At 36.2% G+C, this 22,037-nt stretch overlaps 1 protein-coding gene across 12 annotated transcripts in view; it reads right to left on the minus strand.

The window, feature by feature from the left end:
* Tp63 (tumor protein p63) overlaps positions 1-22,037 on the minus strand; it is a 213,115-nt gene that overhangs the window by 27,218 nt on the left and 163,860 nt on the right. For all 12 annotated transcript variants that reach the window (XM_074073543.1, XM_020153945.2, XM_020153947.2 and 9 more), the window contains 3 exons: positions 2,817-3,003; positions 1,456-1,571; positions 274-383 (listed from right to left, as the gene is read on the minus strand). In XM_074073543.1, coding sequence (XP_073929644.1) covers positions 274-383; positions 1,456-1,571; positions 2,817-3,003 — 413 coding nt within the window. The remainder of the gene's footprint in view (positions 1-273; positions 384-1,455; positions 1,572-2,816; positions 3,004-22,037) is intronic.

A 22,037-nucleotide genomic window follows, 5' to 3' on the forward strand; every position in this document is an offset into this window, starting at 1 on the left:
AAACAATTCCAGTCAAATGTCAAGAATTCAGGTATGAAGCGACTTGCACACCTTCCAGCTCTTTTTTCCCTTCTATCTTTACCCACCCTCTTCTGTCTCCACTTTCTTAGATCTTTTATGTGAGTGTTTACAGCAAGGATTTAAAGCACAAAGGACTGAATTAATGGCAGCTCTCCACTGTGCACGCAAAGTTAATGATAAGACACACATAATTTCACTCTGCCCTCTGCCCATGATTGTTTGTAGAATGACAGTTCTACACATGCCACTTACTCTCTGGTTTCCAGAGTAACAATGATTAAAATTGGACGTCGGTTCATCCCTCCAACACAACTGCTGTTACACATGAAATTGTACAGGACGGTTGTGAATTCAGTGCCAACCTGAGCACAGGAGAAAGACAAAACAATACAAAAAACACACTTGTGTTAATGATGGTTTGAACTGAGGTTCTTCCTTTTTACTTCTTTTCTCTTTTGAAAGAGTTCCACTTCTAATGGCATGTTTTCTTCCTAGGAAGGCATATTCTGAAATCCATTGTAGATCCCTCTTTGTCTTGCTTTCTGGAAAGCTTCAAGCTAATGTTTGCAACATTGGACAGAACACAGGTGAGAGACATTCATAGATCTTTGATCTTTTTCATTTGCAAGTTGATCCAAATCACCCAATTCAGATAGGCTGTATCATATACACGAATATCACTGAAAAGGGAGAGTTGAAAAACGTTGCCATAATAGCAGTACTGCTTCAAGGATATTTTCCCTATGTACATAAAACAGTATGAATATGCACTTGTACAAATAACATCCCAGAGCTAAAAGATCTTCAGAATCACACCATCTAAAATATTCATTTTGGAGTAAAGTAACTAAAGGGCAAAGAGGAAGAGTCATATGCCAAGGACCCACAGAGCAAGCCAGCAAAAGGAACTTTGGACTCAGTGCTCCTGCATGCCTTCTACCACTCTACTCCGCTTTACACAACAGATATGCAAATTTGCTATCTGTTCAGTCAAACATGAGCTAAGAGATATCTCTTAGGGTATCCCATTTACAGACTAGTGTAAGAATACTTGCATCCAATACTCATGTATGCCACTACCATTTTGACAGTCAGCTGGATTAAACTACCATATATAAATCCAATTTCTAGTCTAATTATTGTCTGCTTTTAAGATGCGAACATGGGCACAGAGCCATGCCACCGATTAATTCAGCACATACTTAGAAGTTTTAAAGGGGAGGCATGTGGAAAAGGGATAAAAGACATATAAAAATGTTACATATTTGATGACAAAAAGGAATACAGGGATAAATACTGGAGACATCCTGTCACCAAACTAATGCTATCTCACATCTACTCAGTCAGTCAGTCTGTCTCTATCTTATCTATCTTCTTGATCTTTTTTTCTCTTTTTCTTTTTCTCTCTCTCTCTTTTTTTTTTTTTTTTTTTACCTGGGGTGGCTCATAAGGTACCAGCACACTCTGTCTTCCTGTGATGGGGTCTTCTACATATTGGGCATGACTGTTCCCTTCTACTCGAATCAAATGGCTAGGAGGAGCAATCTGCCCTGCAGAACACAAAAAAAGAGAATAGTTCATTTATTTACCCTCACAATAAAGAAAACACAATGAAATTGCATGGGCAAAATGTCAGCAGCCAAAGAAGGAGTCTGCACAGTAAAGTGAATATGCATCCTTGAAAAATGGAATAGATCTTGTAGCCAGATCTTATAAAGGAAGACATCTGAACATTTGTAGCAAGAGAAAGGAAGATATTGCTCATATGTATTTAACAGACCAGTCCTATGCTTTAGCATTTAAGGTTAACTATTCACATTGCTATAAAACTCTATGACCCTATTTCTGACCTCATCCACAAAGAAAATTTTGTCAACTTCCTTGGGACGATGGAAGAAAAAATAGCAAGTTAATTAAAAAAATGAAATTGACTGAGAAAAATGCAGCCCAAAAGTTTGACTTGCAAAAATACTACCATAAGCAGAAGATTACAAGGACATTGCCTTTACTTTGCTTATTTTTTATCCTTTTCCATCCTTAGAACCTGCTTTGGTGATAAAGATAAAAACACCTTCTGGGTTTACTTGTGTTGAAAGAGTCCCAGGTTGGGGGCAAGAAAAGAAAAGCAAGTGTTAAAAGAGCCTAGACAAAATCTTGCAAAATTGTGATATCTAACAGAGATCCAAAAGAGTCGATTACAAGAATTTGGAGCCATAAAGCTGTTCTTAACCTTTGCTATGTAGTCCCATTCTATGAGAGGTATTCAATAAAAGTAAAAAGCTAAAAGTATCAAGATGTCATATGAAGTAACATCTATTTTGATTAAAAAAAAACTTACGTGAAAAACAAGAAAACATTTAAAAATAGTAAGTCATTTTGATAGAACACAGGCAGTTAGGTAAACTTGTCATGAAGTCTTATCTACATGAATATTCTTTATGGCATATTGTTAAATGAAAATAAAGATACAAGACATGAATAATGAAGCATGCACCAAGAACTAGAAATTACTGCGTAAAAAATAGTTGTGCTAAGGAGGATTCTGGACTTTTTCTCCTTTTAAATTTCTATCTGTTCTCTTTCTTCATTAATTTTCTCAACAATCTATTATATGCTCTATATATTTATACATCCCACCTACCTACTAATATTTATATTTCTAATATTTTTCTATAAATGATCCTAACTCCCAACCCTTCCTGTAACATCATCATTCTTTAATGATTCCTCATGCTTCTTCCTGTCTCACTTTTCACCTTCAATAGCTTAGTTGAACAGATTCTAATTGTCCTTACCCTCATTGAATTCACGGCTCAGCTCATGGTTGGGGCACCGCTTCACCACCTCAGTGACATGCTCAGCTTTCTTGTAGACAGGCATGGCACGAATGACAGCGCCCTGGGGAGGAGGGGTCATCACCTTGATCTGGATGGGGCACGTCTTTGCAATCTGGCAGTACAGCTTCTTCAGTTCCGTGGAATACTGCTTAGAGATGGGCCCAGGAGAAGAGGGAAAGAGAAAAAAAAAGGAGATATTATTACATTTCAAAGCAGGACAATGAAAATACCCATATTTTTTATACCCTTCATAGCTACATGTCAAACATTCATTACATGACATCTATCAATCTTATTAGAGGAAGCTATATTCATTAATCAAATTAATAATTTTGCTATTTTAAATAAAATTCTAAGCTTTGAAAAGATAGCACATTTATGCCATTATTTCCTGTTATCTTTTATTTAGGATGAAGAAGTGGGTTCGTTTTAAAAAATAATACCACAGCAACTTCATTGATTACCAGAAATGAATGAAAAATTGTTTTCATATTATTGAGTGATACTAAACAACAAATCAAAAAAGCAGCTTTATGCTTAGTGGATTTTAATTATCTGTGCCCTTTTAATGCTGTAGAGGAAGTCATAGGAATTAGAGTTTATGGATTTTTTTTAAGAGGAACTATATAGAGTGAAGGGACTTTATTTGAAGCAAATTAGCTAGGTCATTGCAAGGCAAGAGTCCCCTAAACTATGTACTCATCTTCTGATGGAACAGTGAAAGAGAATGTAGGTGCTAGAAGGGGACATTTGGTTCCATACACCCCAAAATGACAGACCTACTGTAACACAACTGGTCATGGCACCAAAAGGAGCAAGATACAGATCTTTTCACTCATAAATGAGTGAAGCAGGGAGAGAATGTTCAGTGTGATTGGCTGGTTGCAGAATTGGCCAAATGGAAAGAGGAATGTATGCGACCTACAATCAAACACATACACACATGCATATGCATGCACACACATATACACACATATATGCATACACACACAAGTCCCATTCTCTGCTGCTTCCCCTTGTCACCTCTGCATCAGAATAAACATTTCCCATTCTAATCCTAATTCTGTATTAAACCTATCCCACATGCTCTTGGGGTTGATGCCCCCCATCACAGCATTCCTACTTAGACACTGAGGTAAAACCACCCAGGTACTGGAGATTTTGGCCTGCACCTAGCAACACATGCCCAAAAAAAGGGTAAACGATACAGGTTGCAGGCACAAATTGGCAGTGACATCCTCCCAGGGAAAGACACAGGGAAGAGGGAGTCAAGATTCATTATTGATTATTCCTCTCCAACTCTGATAAAAGGAAAGCATCCTACCATGAAACACATTTAAAATGACTGCTTTATCTCTTCCCTTTCAAATAGTTATTTAAGTCATGTTTCCTTTTCTCCCAAGTATTTCAATGTAGAAAATTTTCAGTTAGAAATTTCCTAGTGCTGGAAGAATATTGCAAAAGTAGTCCTCCATGTCCACAGGCCAAGCATTAAACACAGTGAAAGGGTTTTACATTGCTGAAAGAGAAGGAAACATGCCAAAATCAACCACAAAAATAAAATTCTACTTGGGAAAGACTGAATGTAATATAGATGGATATTTTTGCTCTTCTGTTTTTAAATAATATCTTCATAAAGACATTGTTTTAGGGCATATTAGGAACTTTTGTGGAGAACTCCAAGGAGATAAAATATGACCAAGGAAATAAGTATAACTAATAAATATTAATTAGGAGATACATAACACATAATTTAACCACAAGTTTCATACAATGAACATTAGGAAACATAACTAAAAAAGAAGTCTGTCAGCTAAAACCTGAAGGCAAATGAGGCATCTTTTCAAGTATGGAAAGATTTCAAGAAAAAAAGAATAAACATTCAAAGTAGGACAGTTTCTTAGGAGAAACATTCCACTGTAATAATTAATATGCTATAAGTCAAGCTTGAAAGAATAAAATACAAAGTACTAAGAATAAGTTTAGGTATTGCCAAGCACTAATCCTTGCTAATTCACAGGGATGGGGTTAGGGAATCTAGTTTCTGACTTAAAATAATGACCAACAATAATAGCTTTGAGTTCTCTTATTGGAAAGTCAGTCTTCATGCAACACAATAAGGAAGGTATTACAGGTATACAATATATTATCTGAAACCCCTGAGACCAGAAGTCTCAGAATTATTTAAATTTTAGAAGGGGAGTAAAGTTCATATAGCATATATCATAAACATATCCAGCAGGAATGAGGGAGCACGCCATGATCAAACCTTAACATTTCTGCAGAATTCATAAATATTCACACTAACTGGGAAAAAGACTATAAAGCCTCATAGCTCAGGCTGGACTTCACCAACAAATGAGTTAGAAAACCAAAACAAATTTTTGGTTTTCAGAGCTCTTTGAATTTCAGTACTGCTGATGAACAGATAATGGACCTGTATTATTATCCTCATTTGATAGATAAGAAAATTAAAGCACAGAGAAGACTTGCCTGAGGTCACACAAAAAGTTCCTCATCGCTCCATTCTCTTGTAAAAGTGCAAATTATTGTATTTTTACATTTCTCTAACTTACAGAATGAGTTTAAAATTTCTGAAGTTAATTTTCTAAATGAACTTAAAATGTATACAATCTCCTCTAACATTAAGATGGAGCTCAGAAGTGGTCTGCTTAACATGAATAATTTCTCTGTATAATTTTTGCTCATTTAATTTTTGAGAAGCAGCAAGTAACAGAACTGAAGGAATCTCTGGGCTAGAGATACAGCCTACTGTACAGGCTGTAGTCAGAGTTACCTGTCAGTATTTCTGGTATGGCTCTGGCAAATTTGAGAGTAAGATCCGGCTTTCTCTCATTATTTATTAAAGATTTAAAGCCCTTTGCATTCTGGTCCTATCTATCTCTCTTCCTTCCAACACCCCAGACCTTCTTTCCCCCTACACATGTTCCATTCCATATTTACCCATGCAAACTTATCAATGCAAACTTTTAAAACAAGTCGTATATTTATCACACGCATTTCAAGTGTGCTATTCCCTGTCTGGCACACTTTTTTTCCCTTTGTACATCAAGGTGGTTTAGATATTACTCCTCAGTTAGGACTGCATCTGGAACTGTATTTCCAATGTTAGTGATAAGTGTTTCCTATTTGACTAAGTCAAAATGTCTGACCAAGGCCAGGATGCGTTATATTTATTGCTTCTGGTTAAACGATCAGGCCTTTTATTCACTAAATAGAGGGGATGAAATGGTCTCACAGGATCCATTCTTTACAAAGTCAAGTCTCTGCTACTCTTTGCTTCATTGTTGGCAAATTGGTTCTGTGGTGACATTTAATATTTTTCCAGTACTAATTTCATTCTCCCTGACCTATATTGCATTAATAATTCCTTAGACTTGGTCAGATCCTTTAATACCCTCATCATTTTTCCCAGTGTTCCAGACTTCTGTGTGATCACAAAAATGGGAAGCTGACTGACGTCAAGATTTTTAAATACACTCATGACTTATGTCAGCAGAGATGGCAAATTTGAACAGATTCCTTGAATCTCTTTCTTGCTGGGATTATTTCTCAAAATTGGTTTAAGATTCTTTAGTTCTAAAGCCTAATTTATGCTTGTTTTGAATGGGGGTTTCGTTTTAATTACCTTTATTGATACATAATTTCCTATAAAATAAAATTTTAAGTGTACACACTGATGACTTTTGACAAATTTACATTGTTGTATAACCATTATCACAATCAAGATATAGAATATGTCTATGCTTTCCCAACTTAATCTTTCCCTAGCCCCTGACCCTGAGCAATCATGTACCTGCTTTCTCTTACTATAGCTTTGCCTTCTTAGAATTCTATATGCATGCAACAATATAGGATATAATGATGCTCTTGAGATCCATCCATATTTTACATGTATTAGCATTCTGTTTTATTTTGGGGTAGAATTCTGTCATTTATCAATTCACTGATTATTGCTAATTTTTCTCTGTTATGAATAAAACATACATTTTCATTTTTCTTAAATATGTAGGAGTGTGACTGCTGGGTATGGGAACATTTAGCTTTAAAAAAACTGCTGAACTGCTCACAGAAAGTCTGTGCCATTACACATTGACAGCCACAATGTATAAGAGCTTTGCTTCCTGCCATTACTTGGTACTGTCAGTTTTTTAAGTTTTTTTAGTTCAAGTCATTCATGTGTGCATATAGCAGATTTCATTGTGGTTTTTTTAAACAGTATTTGCTCTATTTCTTTAAAAATATTAATGATTAAAAGATTAATGCTATAGATCTATGTATATCTGTGTTCACGTATATCACAAGAGAGGTAATATAGCTTATATCATGTGTGCTTATGAAGAATGGCAGGCTATAGTGTTCAATGTAGCCACATCCATAGAGTTAGGGTTTCTAATCTTATGAAAATCACTTACTATTCCACCCTGACCATAACTCTGGAACTCAGTACCTTAATTTTCAGTGGAGTGGCAATAATAATTGAGAATTCAGAAAACCTTAGGGGAAACGATTAAACTACCCTGCTACTACCATAAGAAAGGGACTTAGGTAGAAAGAAAAAGAGGAGATGAACCAATTTGGGGCTATAATACATATATACATACATAGAAGTGCCACAATGAAACTCCCTGTGTAGCTATCTTAAACAATCAAAAATATTTTTTTCTTTTACAAAACTGGAGAACAGGTGGGTGAAATAGGTCCTGTCTTTGGGAGTTGGTACCAGTGTGTGTTGGGGGGAAGAGGTAGGGAAAGGGTGTGGGGTGAATACAGTGCAAATATTGTATACACATGTATGTAAATGGAAAAATGAGACCCGTTGAAACTATTCAAGGGATCAGGGAGGGAGGATGAAGGAGAATAGTAGAGGGGGTGAACTCAAGTATGATATATTTGATATACTGTAAGAACTTTCATAAATGCCACAATGTACTCCCAGCCAGCACAACAATAAAACAATACAAACAGTTGGGGATGTGGTTCAAGTGGTAAGAATGTTCATTGTGGTTGAAATTAACATTTCCTTGATGAACTGTTGTGCTGAGAATCTTCCCATGGACTTTATATCATTTGTATCATATTTTTTTCTTTTCTTGAGACAGGATATTGCTATGTAGTCCAGATTGGCATCAAATTCTCAAACTTTCTACCTCAATCTCAGGAGTGCTGGGATTACAGGTGTGCACCACCATGCCTGGTTCATTTATATTTATATAAAAATAGTTACATTCATTTTTATTACTTTACATATTTGTTATTCTTTTTAGAAATATCTGTTGAAATCTTTTGTATTTTTTTAATTTTAATTTTTAATTGACCTCCTTATACTCTGAATTTGAGTTATAAGAATTCTTTCTTTTTTTTTTTCCTTGCAGTACTAGGGACTGAACTCAGGGCCTTGCTCTTGCTAGGGAAACACTGCACATTTGAGCCATGCTCCCAGTAGAATTCTTTATATATTCTCCCCATCTGAGGTATGCCTTCTTTACCTGCCTTTTAGTACTTCTCCAAATTTTGATATAGTCCAAAATTAGAATAATTTTCTGTTTTCTTTAAGAAGATTTGTAGTCTTAGCACTTATATTTGGGATTGTATCTGTTTTAGGTCAATTGTAAATGGTGTGAGGTAAGAACCAATTTTTTTTCCTTCTAACAGGTGTCCAGTTGTTCCACTTGTTGTTCACCACTTGTTGAAAAGATTACCCACACTGTTTCACCTGTTTGTCTTTGTTGTTCAGGTATATATCTGAACACTCTCTTCTGTTGAACTATGTCTATGTATATATCAACTTCAAATTCTCTTCATTGTCCTAACTTTACAGTAAGGCTTTAAATCAGGTAGATGGAAATCTTTAATTTTGTTCTATTTGATAATCTTTTTGGCTACTTTAGGCCCTTTGAATTTCCATTATAAAATTTATAAGCAGTTTGTTAATGCCTTCAAAATACCTTTAAATGAGATTGTGTTAGATATATGGGTCCTCTTAGGAAGAACTGATATCTTAGCAGTGTTAAGTCTTCTTGTCCATGAAAATGGTATATATCTCCATTTAATTAGAATATCTTTAAGTCACCTTGGAAATGTTTTGTTCCAGGGTACAAATATTGTATATATTTTATTAGATTGACCCTTCCATATGTTGTTTTTTAAAACTGTTTCAAATAGCACTGCCTTTTTAAATTTAAATTTCTAGTTGTTTGTGTCTAACATATGATAACATGATTGATTTTTGTATATTGACAACATATCTTGTGACCTTTTAAAACTTATTCCACTTGAAAAATAACACCAGATAATACATATTAGTACATAAATAGGTTTTAGATAGACTTCTTCCACAAGGTTACAGGGGATAAACTATTTGAATAAATTTGGTATTTATTGAACACATCAAGCTTTTAAGTTTGTAAATTTAGCATTGACAAAAACAAAGTCCATACTACATAGGTACTAAAATTTAGAGTTAAAAACCTAAATACTATATAAAATAGTGATAGGGGCTATAAGGAAAAGTAAATTAGGATAAATTTAAAGGAGATGGATAGTCAAGAGCCAGGAACTGGGGGATCCAGTATGAGGAAGATATCATTTTATTCAAGGTTGTCAAGGAAGGATTCTTTGATAAGATGGTATTTAAGGAAAGATCTGAAACAATCAATAGGCTGGACCATGTACATACCAAGTTTCAAGTTTCAAGTACTGGAAATAGCAAGTGCCACTGTCCTGGATGAGTGTGCCCATCATGTAGACCAATGTATCTGGAGAGCATTGAGCAAGGGCTACAGTGGTGGGGGTGAGACCTGAGATGAGAGAGAATGGGGGCCAAGAGCTTCCAAGGCTTTACAGTTCAGAGTAAGGGCTTGAGTGTTCCTTGATGTGAGATAGGAAGCCACTAGAGAAGTCTAAGACAATGATGTAACCTAATTTTTCTTTTAATTAAGATCATTCTGTCACGTGAATAACACAGTTCATAGAACAAAGACAGAAGCATGGAAAGTAGTCAAATTGACAGAAGCACAGAGAGTTGTAAGTAGATACTGCAGATAGATAATCCATATGAAAAATGAGTGTGGCTGGAACCAATGGTGGGAGTGGTGAGAAGCAGTTGGTTTCCAAATATTTTCTAATCAGATTTGTTGATGGATTGGGTAGGTATAGTTGAGAAAGAGAAAAGTAAATGCATGCAATTGAAATGGAGAAGAAAATTTCCCAGTGATAGTGATATTTAAACCAGGCCTTAAAGGACAAGTTCTCATTCATCAACTGGATTGTGTAACCAAGAAGGGAGAGACAGGAACCAAGAGACAGGAAGCAGCCTTCCATCAGAAGAGAACATCATGAGTGAGAATGAAGATATGATAATGGTGGGGACATATCAGTGGGCTATGGATGAGGAGAAGCTGAGCAGATAGCAATGAGGGTAAGCTAGGAAGTCAGCAGATCTCACAGTAAAGTGTAAAGGAGAATCAATGAAGACTGCAAGGCAGGGGAAAGAACTAAGTAGTTCTATGAATTCAACAATACAAAGCTGGAGCAAAGTAGGAAGCAGGGAGCCCGAACTGGGGCTGTTTTGGCAAGAAGTGAGGAAAACCTACATTAGGGCAGTAGAAACCGATGGCAAGGTAGAGAGAAGGGAGAAACCTCTAGACTTAATAAAATGCAGTATTCTTGTTTTCATCACAAAAGGTATGTATGAAAATGTGAGAACAGACCAAGAAATGTTATTATTTAGAACAAAAGATGCTTACAAAAATAATACCAGCTGTTTGCTTATCCCTGAATGAGCTAGTTTTCATAAGGGCTCCTGATATTCAGTAATCAATGGAATCATGAATAAACACAAAAAGGATAGTTTTAATTCTGGACAAATAGAATAAAAATAAGGTAACACTGGGATTAATAGGTCAGTTTTTTTTTTTTCTTTCTTTCTTTCTTTTTTTTTTTTTTTTTTTGTGAAGGAGAAAAGGGCTCAGTTCCCATAGCCAGGAAACAGATTCTTATTCAAGACCAACAATTGTGGGCAGCAATTACTGGATTAGGAGTCAAAAGATCAGATTTAAATTCTGCCTCCTCTATTTATTCCCTTTCTTTTTATATAGTCACTTCAAATTTCATCAATATAAAATAGAAAAAAATGTAATACATATCTATTAAGGTGAGAAAAGTAATGGATATGGAAATCTTTAGTCAACTAAACCCATATAAATTGTTCATTATGATTATTCCTGAAGTTTCGTATTTCTAAGATCCTTTACATAGTATTTAATGTGATATAAGTAATTTGGGGAACACTGTGAAAACATGACTTCAATCTGATGACACAATTGTTGCCAGATAGTAAAAGTCTGTTGAAGTCTGAATAGTAAACGTTTATAATGAGTCTCACAGTTCATATTTAATCTGCTAGCAACCTGAAAGTTCTAAAACATGTCAAAAACTCAATTTATGTGTTTGAAAATGAGTGAATTTTGTTTTTCCTTTTCCACAACTTTTAACACATATCTCCTATTCATAAATATGTGATATCATTTTTGTGTCTTTAAAATTTGCTTAAGTTGCATCTTCTGTTTTCACTTCCTATGCTTTCAAAATTTATCTGTGTTCTTATGTATAGATATATTTCTTTCACTTAATAGTTGGAAGGAGGGAGAAGAAAGAGATAAGATGGAAGGGAACCTTTTCTTTTGTCCATAATATTTTATTTAATGAAATGATATGTAAAAATTGTTAATGTTCTAGTAGATACTCAGGTCTCTTAATTTATTTGCTGCTTGTTTTTGTGTGTGTTTAAAATATTTCTTATTGTTTTTTTCTGGTGCTGGCTGATGGAACCTAGGGTCTTATGAATGCTAAGCAAGCACTCTACCATTGAGATACATCCCTAGCCCCTTGGATTTTTCTTCTGCAAATGAAGTACCTAAACCAAATGATGTTGTAGCTCAATACCTCTGGGTTTAACTATCTAAACATATTATAATCTAAAAATGCTCTGAAATATGGTGATTCAATAGTAAAATCATCTTAGCAAAGATGTTTAAATTTTTAATTCTTAACAAATAAATTTAGCATGAGAAGCATCAACCTATAAAATTTTGGCAGACCTGTGATTTCAGAAGACAGAGAACACAGATGTTTGAACCCAGGTAAAACATTATAGACTGAGTTGTCTAAACTTCTCTCTTTAATTTTCAGGTATAAATTTTGTCCAGTAACTCAACAAATATTTATTAAATAACTGCTTCATGACAGCCTGTCTCCTAAGAACCAGCAGTACATTTACCCTCAGGGAGCTGGCCTAAGGAAGCACTGATAATAAATGCAGGCTTTCTAGAATTGTAATCCATGAAAAATAAAGGGAGAGAATGTGAAAAGTGAAGGTCTATTTAGTTTGGTTTCTAAATGTTGCACAACTAAATCTGGGCAAGACAGGAATGTCTTTTCTTACTTTTCTTACTTTTCTTACTTTGAAAAGGTAATGCTTTCATATTATATCATATTCTAATTACATTTCCACTAAAAACCAGCTTGACATCTTAAACCAAGTGCTTGATTCTATGTTTTCATTATTGATTCATCCTTATTTCAAGTCAATTTTAGCTTAAGATAGCTTTGCTAAGATGTTCTTAGAAGGTTAATAAGGAAGTTTCAAGCTTTGAGATCATTTGGTTCAGTTACTTCATTTACAGATGAGAAATCTCGGCCCCAGAAAGGAACAAGATTTGCTGAAAAACATTCAGTAACCAAGACCATGTACCACACAGCCTTAATGCTCATAGCATGAAGCCAAAGTGGAACTGGTAGCTTGGCACAGATGAGTTTACATAAGCACACAATTAGAAAAACACAGGATTAGACAAACTAGCATGAAGCTCAGAGGCCACTGTTTTAAGAATATAATCACCAAACTTTATATAGGATTACAAGAACACTGCTTTTGCCTCAGTAGTATATCATTTTAGTTTAATAAAAAACTTTGTCTAGAAATTGAACTTTCCTTTCCTAAATGGTAACCATAGTCTCAGAATTGGAGTTTAAAAGTAAACACGGCATAAAGTGCCCAGTAATTGTTTTAAGAAACAGCTTTATTCCAGCAGGTCCAGGGTTGGAAAAGTCAGCAGTGGGTCCCATCTATCTTTTTTACCTGTTTAGATAAGACAGCAGAGGCAGTTGTGACTCTTTAAACTGTACAAAAATGAAACATTGAGATAAAAGAAAATAATTTTAAAAAGCATATTTGAAATAAGTTACTTTCAAAGATGAAAGTTATTGGCTTCTCTAAAGAAGTCATGAAATGTGATTCACGCTGAGGACTCTCAGGCAAGTCATATGATTCTCCTCTGGTTCTTCATGGGGGAGGGGGGAGAATGAATGAGCTCTGTGAGATGACCTATAGTGTTTCTTCCACTTTGGTTATTTTATGATTTAGTGCAAACCTCTTAGGGCACCCTCTTCCTAGGGCATCCTTTTTTTTTTTTCAATACAAAGGTAACACTTCAAAAAAGAATGAAGAAAACAAAGTGTTGACAGTCTCTCTGATTTATGAACAGAAATATATGAAAAGAGAAGATATCAGTACATGTTCAGAGATACATGCATGCATATTCAATATCGAGTTCATTCCAAAGAAGTGCTAGCCCATGAGCAAGAATGAAGAGCCTAGTTTTTTTGTTGGGCTTCATGTTTCCTCGTACACAGTCATGACAGTCTTGAACACCAACATGAAATATGTATTTCTTCAGCAGCATGGAAGAGAAGTGCTTGAAACTAGCAAATGAGTTAAACTCTCTCTTGCCATGCAATCTCTCTGAAAAAATGGAAGAGCAAGTTTTGCCTACGTTTTGTTTTGTTTGGGGAAAGAGGGGAGGAGGTTTGGCATATTGAGAGGTGAGCTGCTTAAAGCTAAATATCATGTTCAAATAAAATGATTCCAGGGGATTTTGGAAAACAAGAGAAAATTCAGCTCCTTTACTAATAATATGTTGCAAATAGAAGGGAGGGGAAAGAAAGCATTCCAGTTACTAGGACCCTACCGTTACCACCTGCCTCAGTGACATACTATATTACACACTCTTGGCTGCCAGACTGGTAATTCAGTATCCCAATGCATAGAGATGCCAGCTAATAGCAGCACACACCTGCATAATTTTTCAGCAATTCCCCTTCCTGAAGGTACAACCTAGAGCCTCCCTCCCCACTACCTCAAAAACAAACACAAACCAAAACCACAACTTCTTTCAATATCTCCCAGAAAAATGCTATACTGTATAGAAATATCAAATTAAATATGGATGAAATGAACTCCCATGGAATAATTAAATCAATAATTATATAACTCATCTCATTACTCAACTCTCTTTTAAGGGCAAAAAAACTATCTGGGCCAATGTCAAAGCCATCCTGATGCTATTTTTCTAGATCAACCAACATCTTGTATGCTAGAATACTAAAAGGAAATGATTTAAAATTCTCTTCCAATGTAATATTATGTACATTATGACCTACTGGACATTAACCCACAAAATAATTAACCTTAATTAATAAAACCAGATGCAGCTGTGGCCAGTTAACATTTATGGCAAGTTACTTTACCCACAGAGAAAGACCGGGTCTGAAGACAGGGAAAAAAATCTAACACATGCTTAAACACGTCAATTAATATATGAGTTTTGGACTGGAGGTGTGGCTCAAGCAATAGCATACCTGCTTTTCAAGCTCAAAGCCTGAGTTCAAACCCCAGTCCAATATATATATATATATATATATATATATATATATATATATATATATAACATTCTCTCACTTTACTTCTGGTCTTCTAAATGAATTTGGGTTTATTCAAAAGAAGAAAAGAAAAAACTAGGTTTATAAATAATCTAATAAATAACTACTATCTACTTACAGGAAATGCTAGATGGACTTCTAATTCATGGTTCCTATATTCAGAGAGTGCCAAAGATTGCAAGAGGTAAAATGTGGTCTGTAGTGCTGTGAATAACCTAAAATACTTGACAGGAAAAAAGAAGCCTAAAACCTGTTATGACAAACCCATGAATCTCAGTTTAGCTATTTCAAGTTCAAAGCCTATTATAATTTGTTTTATGCCAAAACATTCAGTGCCCTAATTTTTTCCCTTTCTAGCCTGTATTACTGAGAATTGCCAAATTAAATTGTTTTCCTTTTACAAGGGTAGGAGGGTGATGAAGTCAATAATTGGAACTGGTGGAACTGAAACTCACAAATGTGGTGTGTTTAGAGAGGACAAAATAAAATTCTGGAAGCTGATTTGGTGGGGCAATACTAATATGGAAGAGCAATGAGATATAGGAAGGTCAAAATGGGAGGGTCAAAGCACTCATTTTGATAAGGAGACTTTGGAAAATTAACCCAAACATTTAAAATACAAAAAGAGTTCTAGTCAGAAAGATCTAAACACAGCTTCAGTTTGATCTATGTTGAACATATTAAGCATCACATTGAATTTTATGAGCTAATTATATAGAAAAATATGGATTTTTGTCTATAAATAAACTCATTTCAGAAACGCTACACATTTCATAACTAGGTAAAGAGTTTTTAAATCTTCTTAATAATTAAAAAATGTTCATTTCAAAGCTTAAGTAGGTCTACTCTAAATAAACTTCAGGTCAGTGTCCTATGATGGATCATATAACAAAATATCAAAAGCAAAAATGAGTGAGTGAACCCTATGTGGTTTGGAAATGGAGGACAAGGGCTCTCTTGGGAGCCCAGATTTAAGAGGTTTGGTTGAAAACCAAAATATCATTCAATAGGCAACTAATTATCCTTCTTGTGAGTACAGGCACAGTTTTATCTTTTCATATCTGGACTTCATGTGTCTAATGGAGCCGTATATATAGTTCCATGAATTAGGAACAGAGAGTCAAGGGGTTGGGAGTCTAGTCCTCGACCTGCCCCACTTCTCGATTCATACGTGAGGCCTTCCACCTTAAGACTGTGTTGACATCAAATGAAGGGGTTTACAAATGGGCATGCAAACAGGCCCGAGGCCACCATATCCTACTAGACCTATAGTAAGGATCAGGAGATCTCAAAATTCGCCCCGTAAGTTATCTGGCAAGAGATTCACTTCCTCTCCCTACCTGCCTTCCTGCCACAGCTGTCTAGCTGCCAGACATGTAGGAATTGTGCTCTTGATAGTTTTTAAAAAAAAGATCCTCCCTCCAAGCACTTTTCCTGATGGCCCCAGCCAAAGGGCCGCCTGTTGCCACCTGTCAGTTGTGGGGATTAATTACCTGAGCTGAGGCTGGGAGTGGCACATTCTTTGTGGGGCCTCGCCCACAGATGTTGACATCAAGCAGGTGGGCTGTCTGCTACCCGCGTACCGTGAAGACCAGCGGGAGCCCACAGCGCCTGGCAGGTGGGGGCTCAGGGAGACACTTGCACTGCACCATAAAGCAGCAACACCTCTGCAGAGAAGAATGTGCCCTGGGACTCTCCAGAATGCCACAGCCAGCTCTGTGACTGGTCCTGGGCACCACAGGGAAAGCAGCTCTGGCCTTACTGCTGGAGGGCAGCATGTTGACCCCATCCTTGGAAAAGGGATGGGTGCTGGAGCCTGCCAGCCTATTCTAGTTGCCTGAGGGTATGAATTTGGAAAGTCAGTGTAAAAAGATTTGACAGGCTTGCTTGGTAATTTTGCAACTCTATCTCCCCAGGAGGGTAAAATGACCTTTCATTTAGTGTCTCCTGCCAGTGCCACCCATGTTAATCCTGCATGACCAGGAAAACCACTCACAGTTACCTTCTCGAAGCAGATCCTGAAAGCATTTGTTAGAGAACGGTATACAGCAGGTGATCAGTAAACGTTAGTTAACATTCATGTATTTCCCAGAGTCACAACAACCATGAGAAAAAGGCCTGAGTGAGACGACTCTACTGTTTTACATGCATAGTAGTGAAAGCTACTTCAATAAGTGGTAGAGCTGAGAAGAGAACTATGGGTGGTTTGTCTTCTCTGTGCTGATCAAATATCTGCAAACAGTTTTCCGGATTGCCTAACATCCCTGTGTTCCATGACCGCTAATAAAATGAACCTGGACATTCCCCAGCAATAAGGCAAAAAACAAATATCTATGGAGTGAAAATTCTAGCAGAAACCCTTGAGAGCACAGAACTCTTACCTCTCACCTCCAAGGGCAAACTCAGTTTACCTCTCTAAAAAGTAGAGACCCAGAGAAGAGATCATACAAGAAGTTAGTAGGAAGACAGACTTAGAACCTGTGCCTTCTAATTTTCAACCCCATAATTACTTCACAGTAAAATATACCTGTACCTCTTTTTTCAAGATGCTATCTGAGGGGGAGCAGGGTTGAGAGGTAGATAAGAAAGATTTATGGACATGTAGACACGTCCTCTCCTTCTCCCTTGCTCTTTTTCTCTCTGTCCAGGAAGACAATACATGCCAACTATGAGCTTTCTCCCACTACAGAAGCAGTATGTCCAGCTAGAAACACTGTTCTACTTTTTAGCCATCATTTTCCCTTAAGGTAGAGAAAATGTCATCCTTCCCCTCCGAGTGACTCACTATTCCTAACAAAGCCCTGGGCTATAAGAACTACCACTTGTCTGTCCTCTGGGCCCAAACCTGTAGTCCCTGTTCTTTCCTCAGCACGACCTTGGCAGATCAAGAAGGCAGCCTTTGCTTATGAAGTTCTACCAGAGCTCAGGTCTCTCATATGTCTGCCTGCTTCAAGGCAAAGTCTCGCTCTCAAAGTAAGAGGGGTATCTCTTTGGTAGCTGCCTTTTCCACCCCTGCAAACTATAGTTGAAGGTTACTGTCTATTCTTCCACACAAACTCTTTCACCACCTTTTAAGCTTTTTTTTTTTTTTTTTGTGGCACTAGAGTTTGAACTCAGGGCCTCAGACTTGCTAGGCAGGTGCTCTTACCGCTTGAACCACTCCACCAGCCCCCTCACTGCCTTTCAAAATAATTTATGGTAAATAATTCTTAAATTTCTAGTTCCTAATTAGGGCCATATCATTCCTAATAGGAACACATTGAAAAAACATTCATTGCTGGAGGCATTTGCAGCTCTAGTCCTAGGTAATGGCCCAGGCACCCTTGGCAAGATAGCACTCATTTCTTACAGACCCACTGCTTGTTTTGGAGTTTCATTGAATGTTCACTTCAAAAGTGAGTCCTCTATTTTAATAATGGTAACTTGCTTATATTTGTGGAATGCTCTTTTAACTAGATTGCTAGGAAGGCCAATCTGAAAAAAAAAAGTAGAGATCAGTATAAATAATAGCACATGCTGATTTCGATAAATGACACTATCAGTCATCAATCTGAATAGACTTCTACAGTTTATAGAATATTTTGACACATCCTCTTCATTTACTTCTTAACTATCTCTTTAAGAAAATCATCTTTGTTCCCCTTTTGTCAACAAAGAATCAGCATTAGAGCCTTAAGCAGAAAAACTAGGTTGCTTGTAATAATACAAATATAGAAGATTAGATTCAAATCTGGGACACTTATTCCACATATATGTATACTATACAGTACATGATAGCTATTTTTGTATTTATAGGATAAGAAGCAGTGGGGACCAAGTAACTACCCTTCATTTGGGAAAGATCAATATATACAGATACTTCTGACATACAGAACATAAACTAGAAATAGAAAATAAAATTAAGACACAGTTGTAATAAAGCTTGAATTCCAAAGTGCTTTCTAGATTTAAAACCAAAGATTACCTACAAGACTTGAAAACTTAACATTTCTCATGAATGTAGAATTGTAAACAGTGCAACAAACATCTTCCAAGTCCTTTCTGCATGTGTTCATCTTCCCTCATCTCTCCTCTTCCTCCTTCTTTCCCCCCACTTTTCTCTCACATACACACACACATGCATACACTCACAAGTTTGTACACAGTGATGCTCCTTTTAAAACATCAATTGTTTAATACTCTTTTTGATAAGAAAAAAGCAACTCAATTTCTACAACTGATTAGCTTCAAATCAGTTATAAATAGACACCTACAGTTTTAAGAATTACCACATGGGAACAAAACAGTTAATTACTGCCCTTCAATGAACTGCAGCATTTACCACTTCTAGGTATATACCCTAATAGTCTGAAAACTAGAGACAGGGTGAAAACACATATGTAGAAAATAAGAGTTGTATCTGATGTACAAAAGTCAAAAAACTAAAACTCCTTGAATATGGTTTATAGTCTAGGCATTCTGATAAACTCCATGCCTTATATTTTTTTCACAAGCGACATAACTTAGAGATGAGTCCAGTGTTCATTTCTAAAAGAGAGATAATACTACTACCAATCATAAGCTTGCTATTTGTGTTAAAGGAGATGAATCTGTACAATGACCAGACAGTGCTTGTCCAGGGTAAATGCTGTATGGACAGCAGCTGTCATTACTGTAGCACATTGTTTAGTCTCCATAGGTATTTCCACTATGTATTTTTATGGTTACATCAGTAACCAGCAAAATTGTTTTAACGATACAAAGTATTTTGAAAACAAACTTCCAGAGGTCTATCTCTCACTTAGACACTATCAAATACTATCATATGGAAAGATATGCTCCTGGGATGAATCGGGAAATAAAGAAAAGAAAGTAGAGACAAAAAAATTTTTTAAAAACCCAGAAGTCTGGTTCTAGCACATAAGTGAAATAAATACAACTAGATCCTCAATTCTATTTTTATGGTTCTTAAAATGCACCATGTTTTATTATTTTTTCCAGTTGTATATGTGGTGGTGGGGGGGATGGAAGCACAGGTTCCACTTTGTGCCCCTACCTACGATATTTAAACTGTAATCTATTGCACTGTCCTAAAAGGAACTAAGTCAGATTAGCCAAGAGTTTCAAATCTCTCCATGAAAGAGTAATTGTTGAGAATCATTATTACTGATATTTTATATCTTTCGCTCTTTTTACCTCAGAGAAATAGATGCCCAGGTGTAAATATAATAGGATTTAAAAATGAGGGAAATGAGTAGCAACTGGATTTCAAAACATAAACGAAGGCCACACTTGTTGATCGCCTCTAAACTTGCCCTGTTTTTTTAAAACACAATGCTACCAGGGCCTTTTTAGTGTGCTATGAAAGTGAAAGTCTCTTTGCCTGCAGCTATCCCCAATTTCCAAATGAACAATGTTCAGACAAATTTCTTTCGATACTATACCATCTTAGAGGCAAATTGTTAAGTTTCTTCATTTCAGAGGAGTACGGGAAGCTGAAATCCTGAAATGCTGAGATCCTAGTGTTATTGTTAAGATATTAGCAAAAAGAGAAAGCATAACAATAAATTAGATTTACTGTTTAATACTTTCAAGCAATCTCTTAAACTTTTCCTTATTCCCTCTTTTGAAATCAATCCTTAAGATAATTTTGAGATGTCAATTTCCATGGTTGCTAATTGGTCACTACGTGGTCATGTTTATGTAAGTGTATATAACAGCTCAGGGCAGGTGCGCAAGTGGCAGAGAGGGCTTCACACAAACCCTTTCCTCATCTTGCAATACCCTGTGAAAGCTTATCATAATGTTTACTACCTATTTCTTTACAGTTCATTTAAGATGGAAACATGCTTCATCTTGCTCTCTTTTTCTTCATTCTTTATAAACTTAATATTTTAATTATCTCCCACAGGGAAAATGCAACATAGAGTATATTTATTGAAATGTTTTAGAAATGACAAGAAAAATAATAAAGCAACCTGTTAAGGGCAGTTGGCTATGCCAATAAATCTGAAATATCAGGCATGGTCACTGTGCCTGTAGTCCCAGCTACTTAGGAAGCTGAGGCAGAAGAATCTCTTGAGCCCAGGAGTTTGAGATCAGCCTAGGCAACATAGTGAGATCCTATCGCAAAAGAAAGAAAGTAAAAGAAACATAAAGGAAAGATAACAAAGAAAGAAGAAAATAGGCTAAGAAATTTAAAAATGAAAAAAAGAAGAAAAGAGGGAGGGAGAGAGAGAAGGAGAAAGAGAAAAAGGCCCAAGAGGCTGTGGAAAAATGAATGTAATCTTTGAGCTTATTTAAAATCGTGTACTAACTTTTTTGTCAGGTTAGTAATGCTGAACCCAGGATGGTGAGAGATGAAAATTTCATTCTGCTTAAACAATCATTGCTCGTGTACTTATGCTAAATACATTTCCATTATTTATCTGAAATTTATACTTAACTGGACAACCTAGATTTCTATTTGCTAAATCTAGCAACACTAACTAGGAAAGATAGAAATTTTCTTGAATTTATATTTCCTATATTGAAAATATAAGAGCCAGCATTTATATTTGACACTTATATTTTTACCAATCTTATTGCAAGACAGTGGGATTTTCTCAGGCAGGAATGAATAGAGAGAGGAGTGTGTTTAGGGCAAAGTCAAGAGCAGGATAGCAGGAAACAAAGCATGGGTTAGGAAAACAAAAGACAGCTCACCTTGTGAGGCTGTGGAGTGGGTCCTCTGGCTGTGGGGCAGAGTATTTTTCCAGAGTAAACCGTACTGTTAAGGACATAGTGCTCACACAAGCAGAAGCTCACGTCTGTGCTCTCCAAATTGACGTATACTCTCAAGAAAAGTTACATAACTCCTTATTTGAGAAGTGAGGGTAGTACCTGCCCATGTGGCAGGCTTATTATAAGGATTAAATATATTTTCTATTTTGCAAATAGAAAAGGATTATCATTAGAAGTTCGAGATTGGGCCAAAAAGGAAGACTGGTCATACTGTGACATGCTTAGAGGTCAATGTGCAATCACCAACAATGGACCATCAGCAATCTTTGATGTGAGTCGTATGCTAGAAAGATACTTCTGACTGACACTGAAGATGAAGAGTTGGAAGAAAAAGCATCTAGGAACAATGATGGGGCTATTTTTATCTGTTGAACAAAAGGTAAATCTATGGAAGTGCTTGCTATGCAACAGGGGCAATAAGAATAGGGATAAGGAATATTGCCAAAACTAAATCAGCAAGATATCACTGACTCTAAATTTCTAGGGTAAAAGATGAGAGATGATGGCATAATTTGACTAACCAATGACATTATTTCTATAAGTCACAGGGCAAAAACACTTTTCACTTGCCCATCCCTACAAGTGTTATAATTTCCAGTGTTGACAAAGATATAC

Source organism: Castor canadensis, chromosome 5, assembly GCF_047511655.1.
Source record: "Castor canadensis chromosome 5, mCasCan1.hap1v2, whole genome shotgun sequence".
NCBI lineage: Eukaryota > Metazoa > Chordata > Mammalia > Rodentia > Castoridae > Castor > Castor canadensis.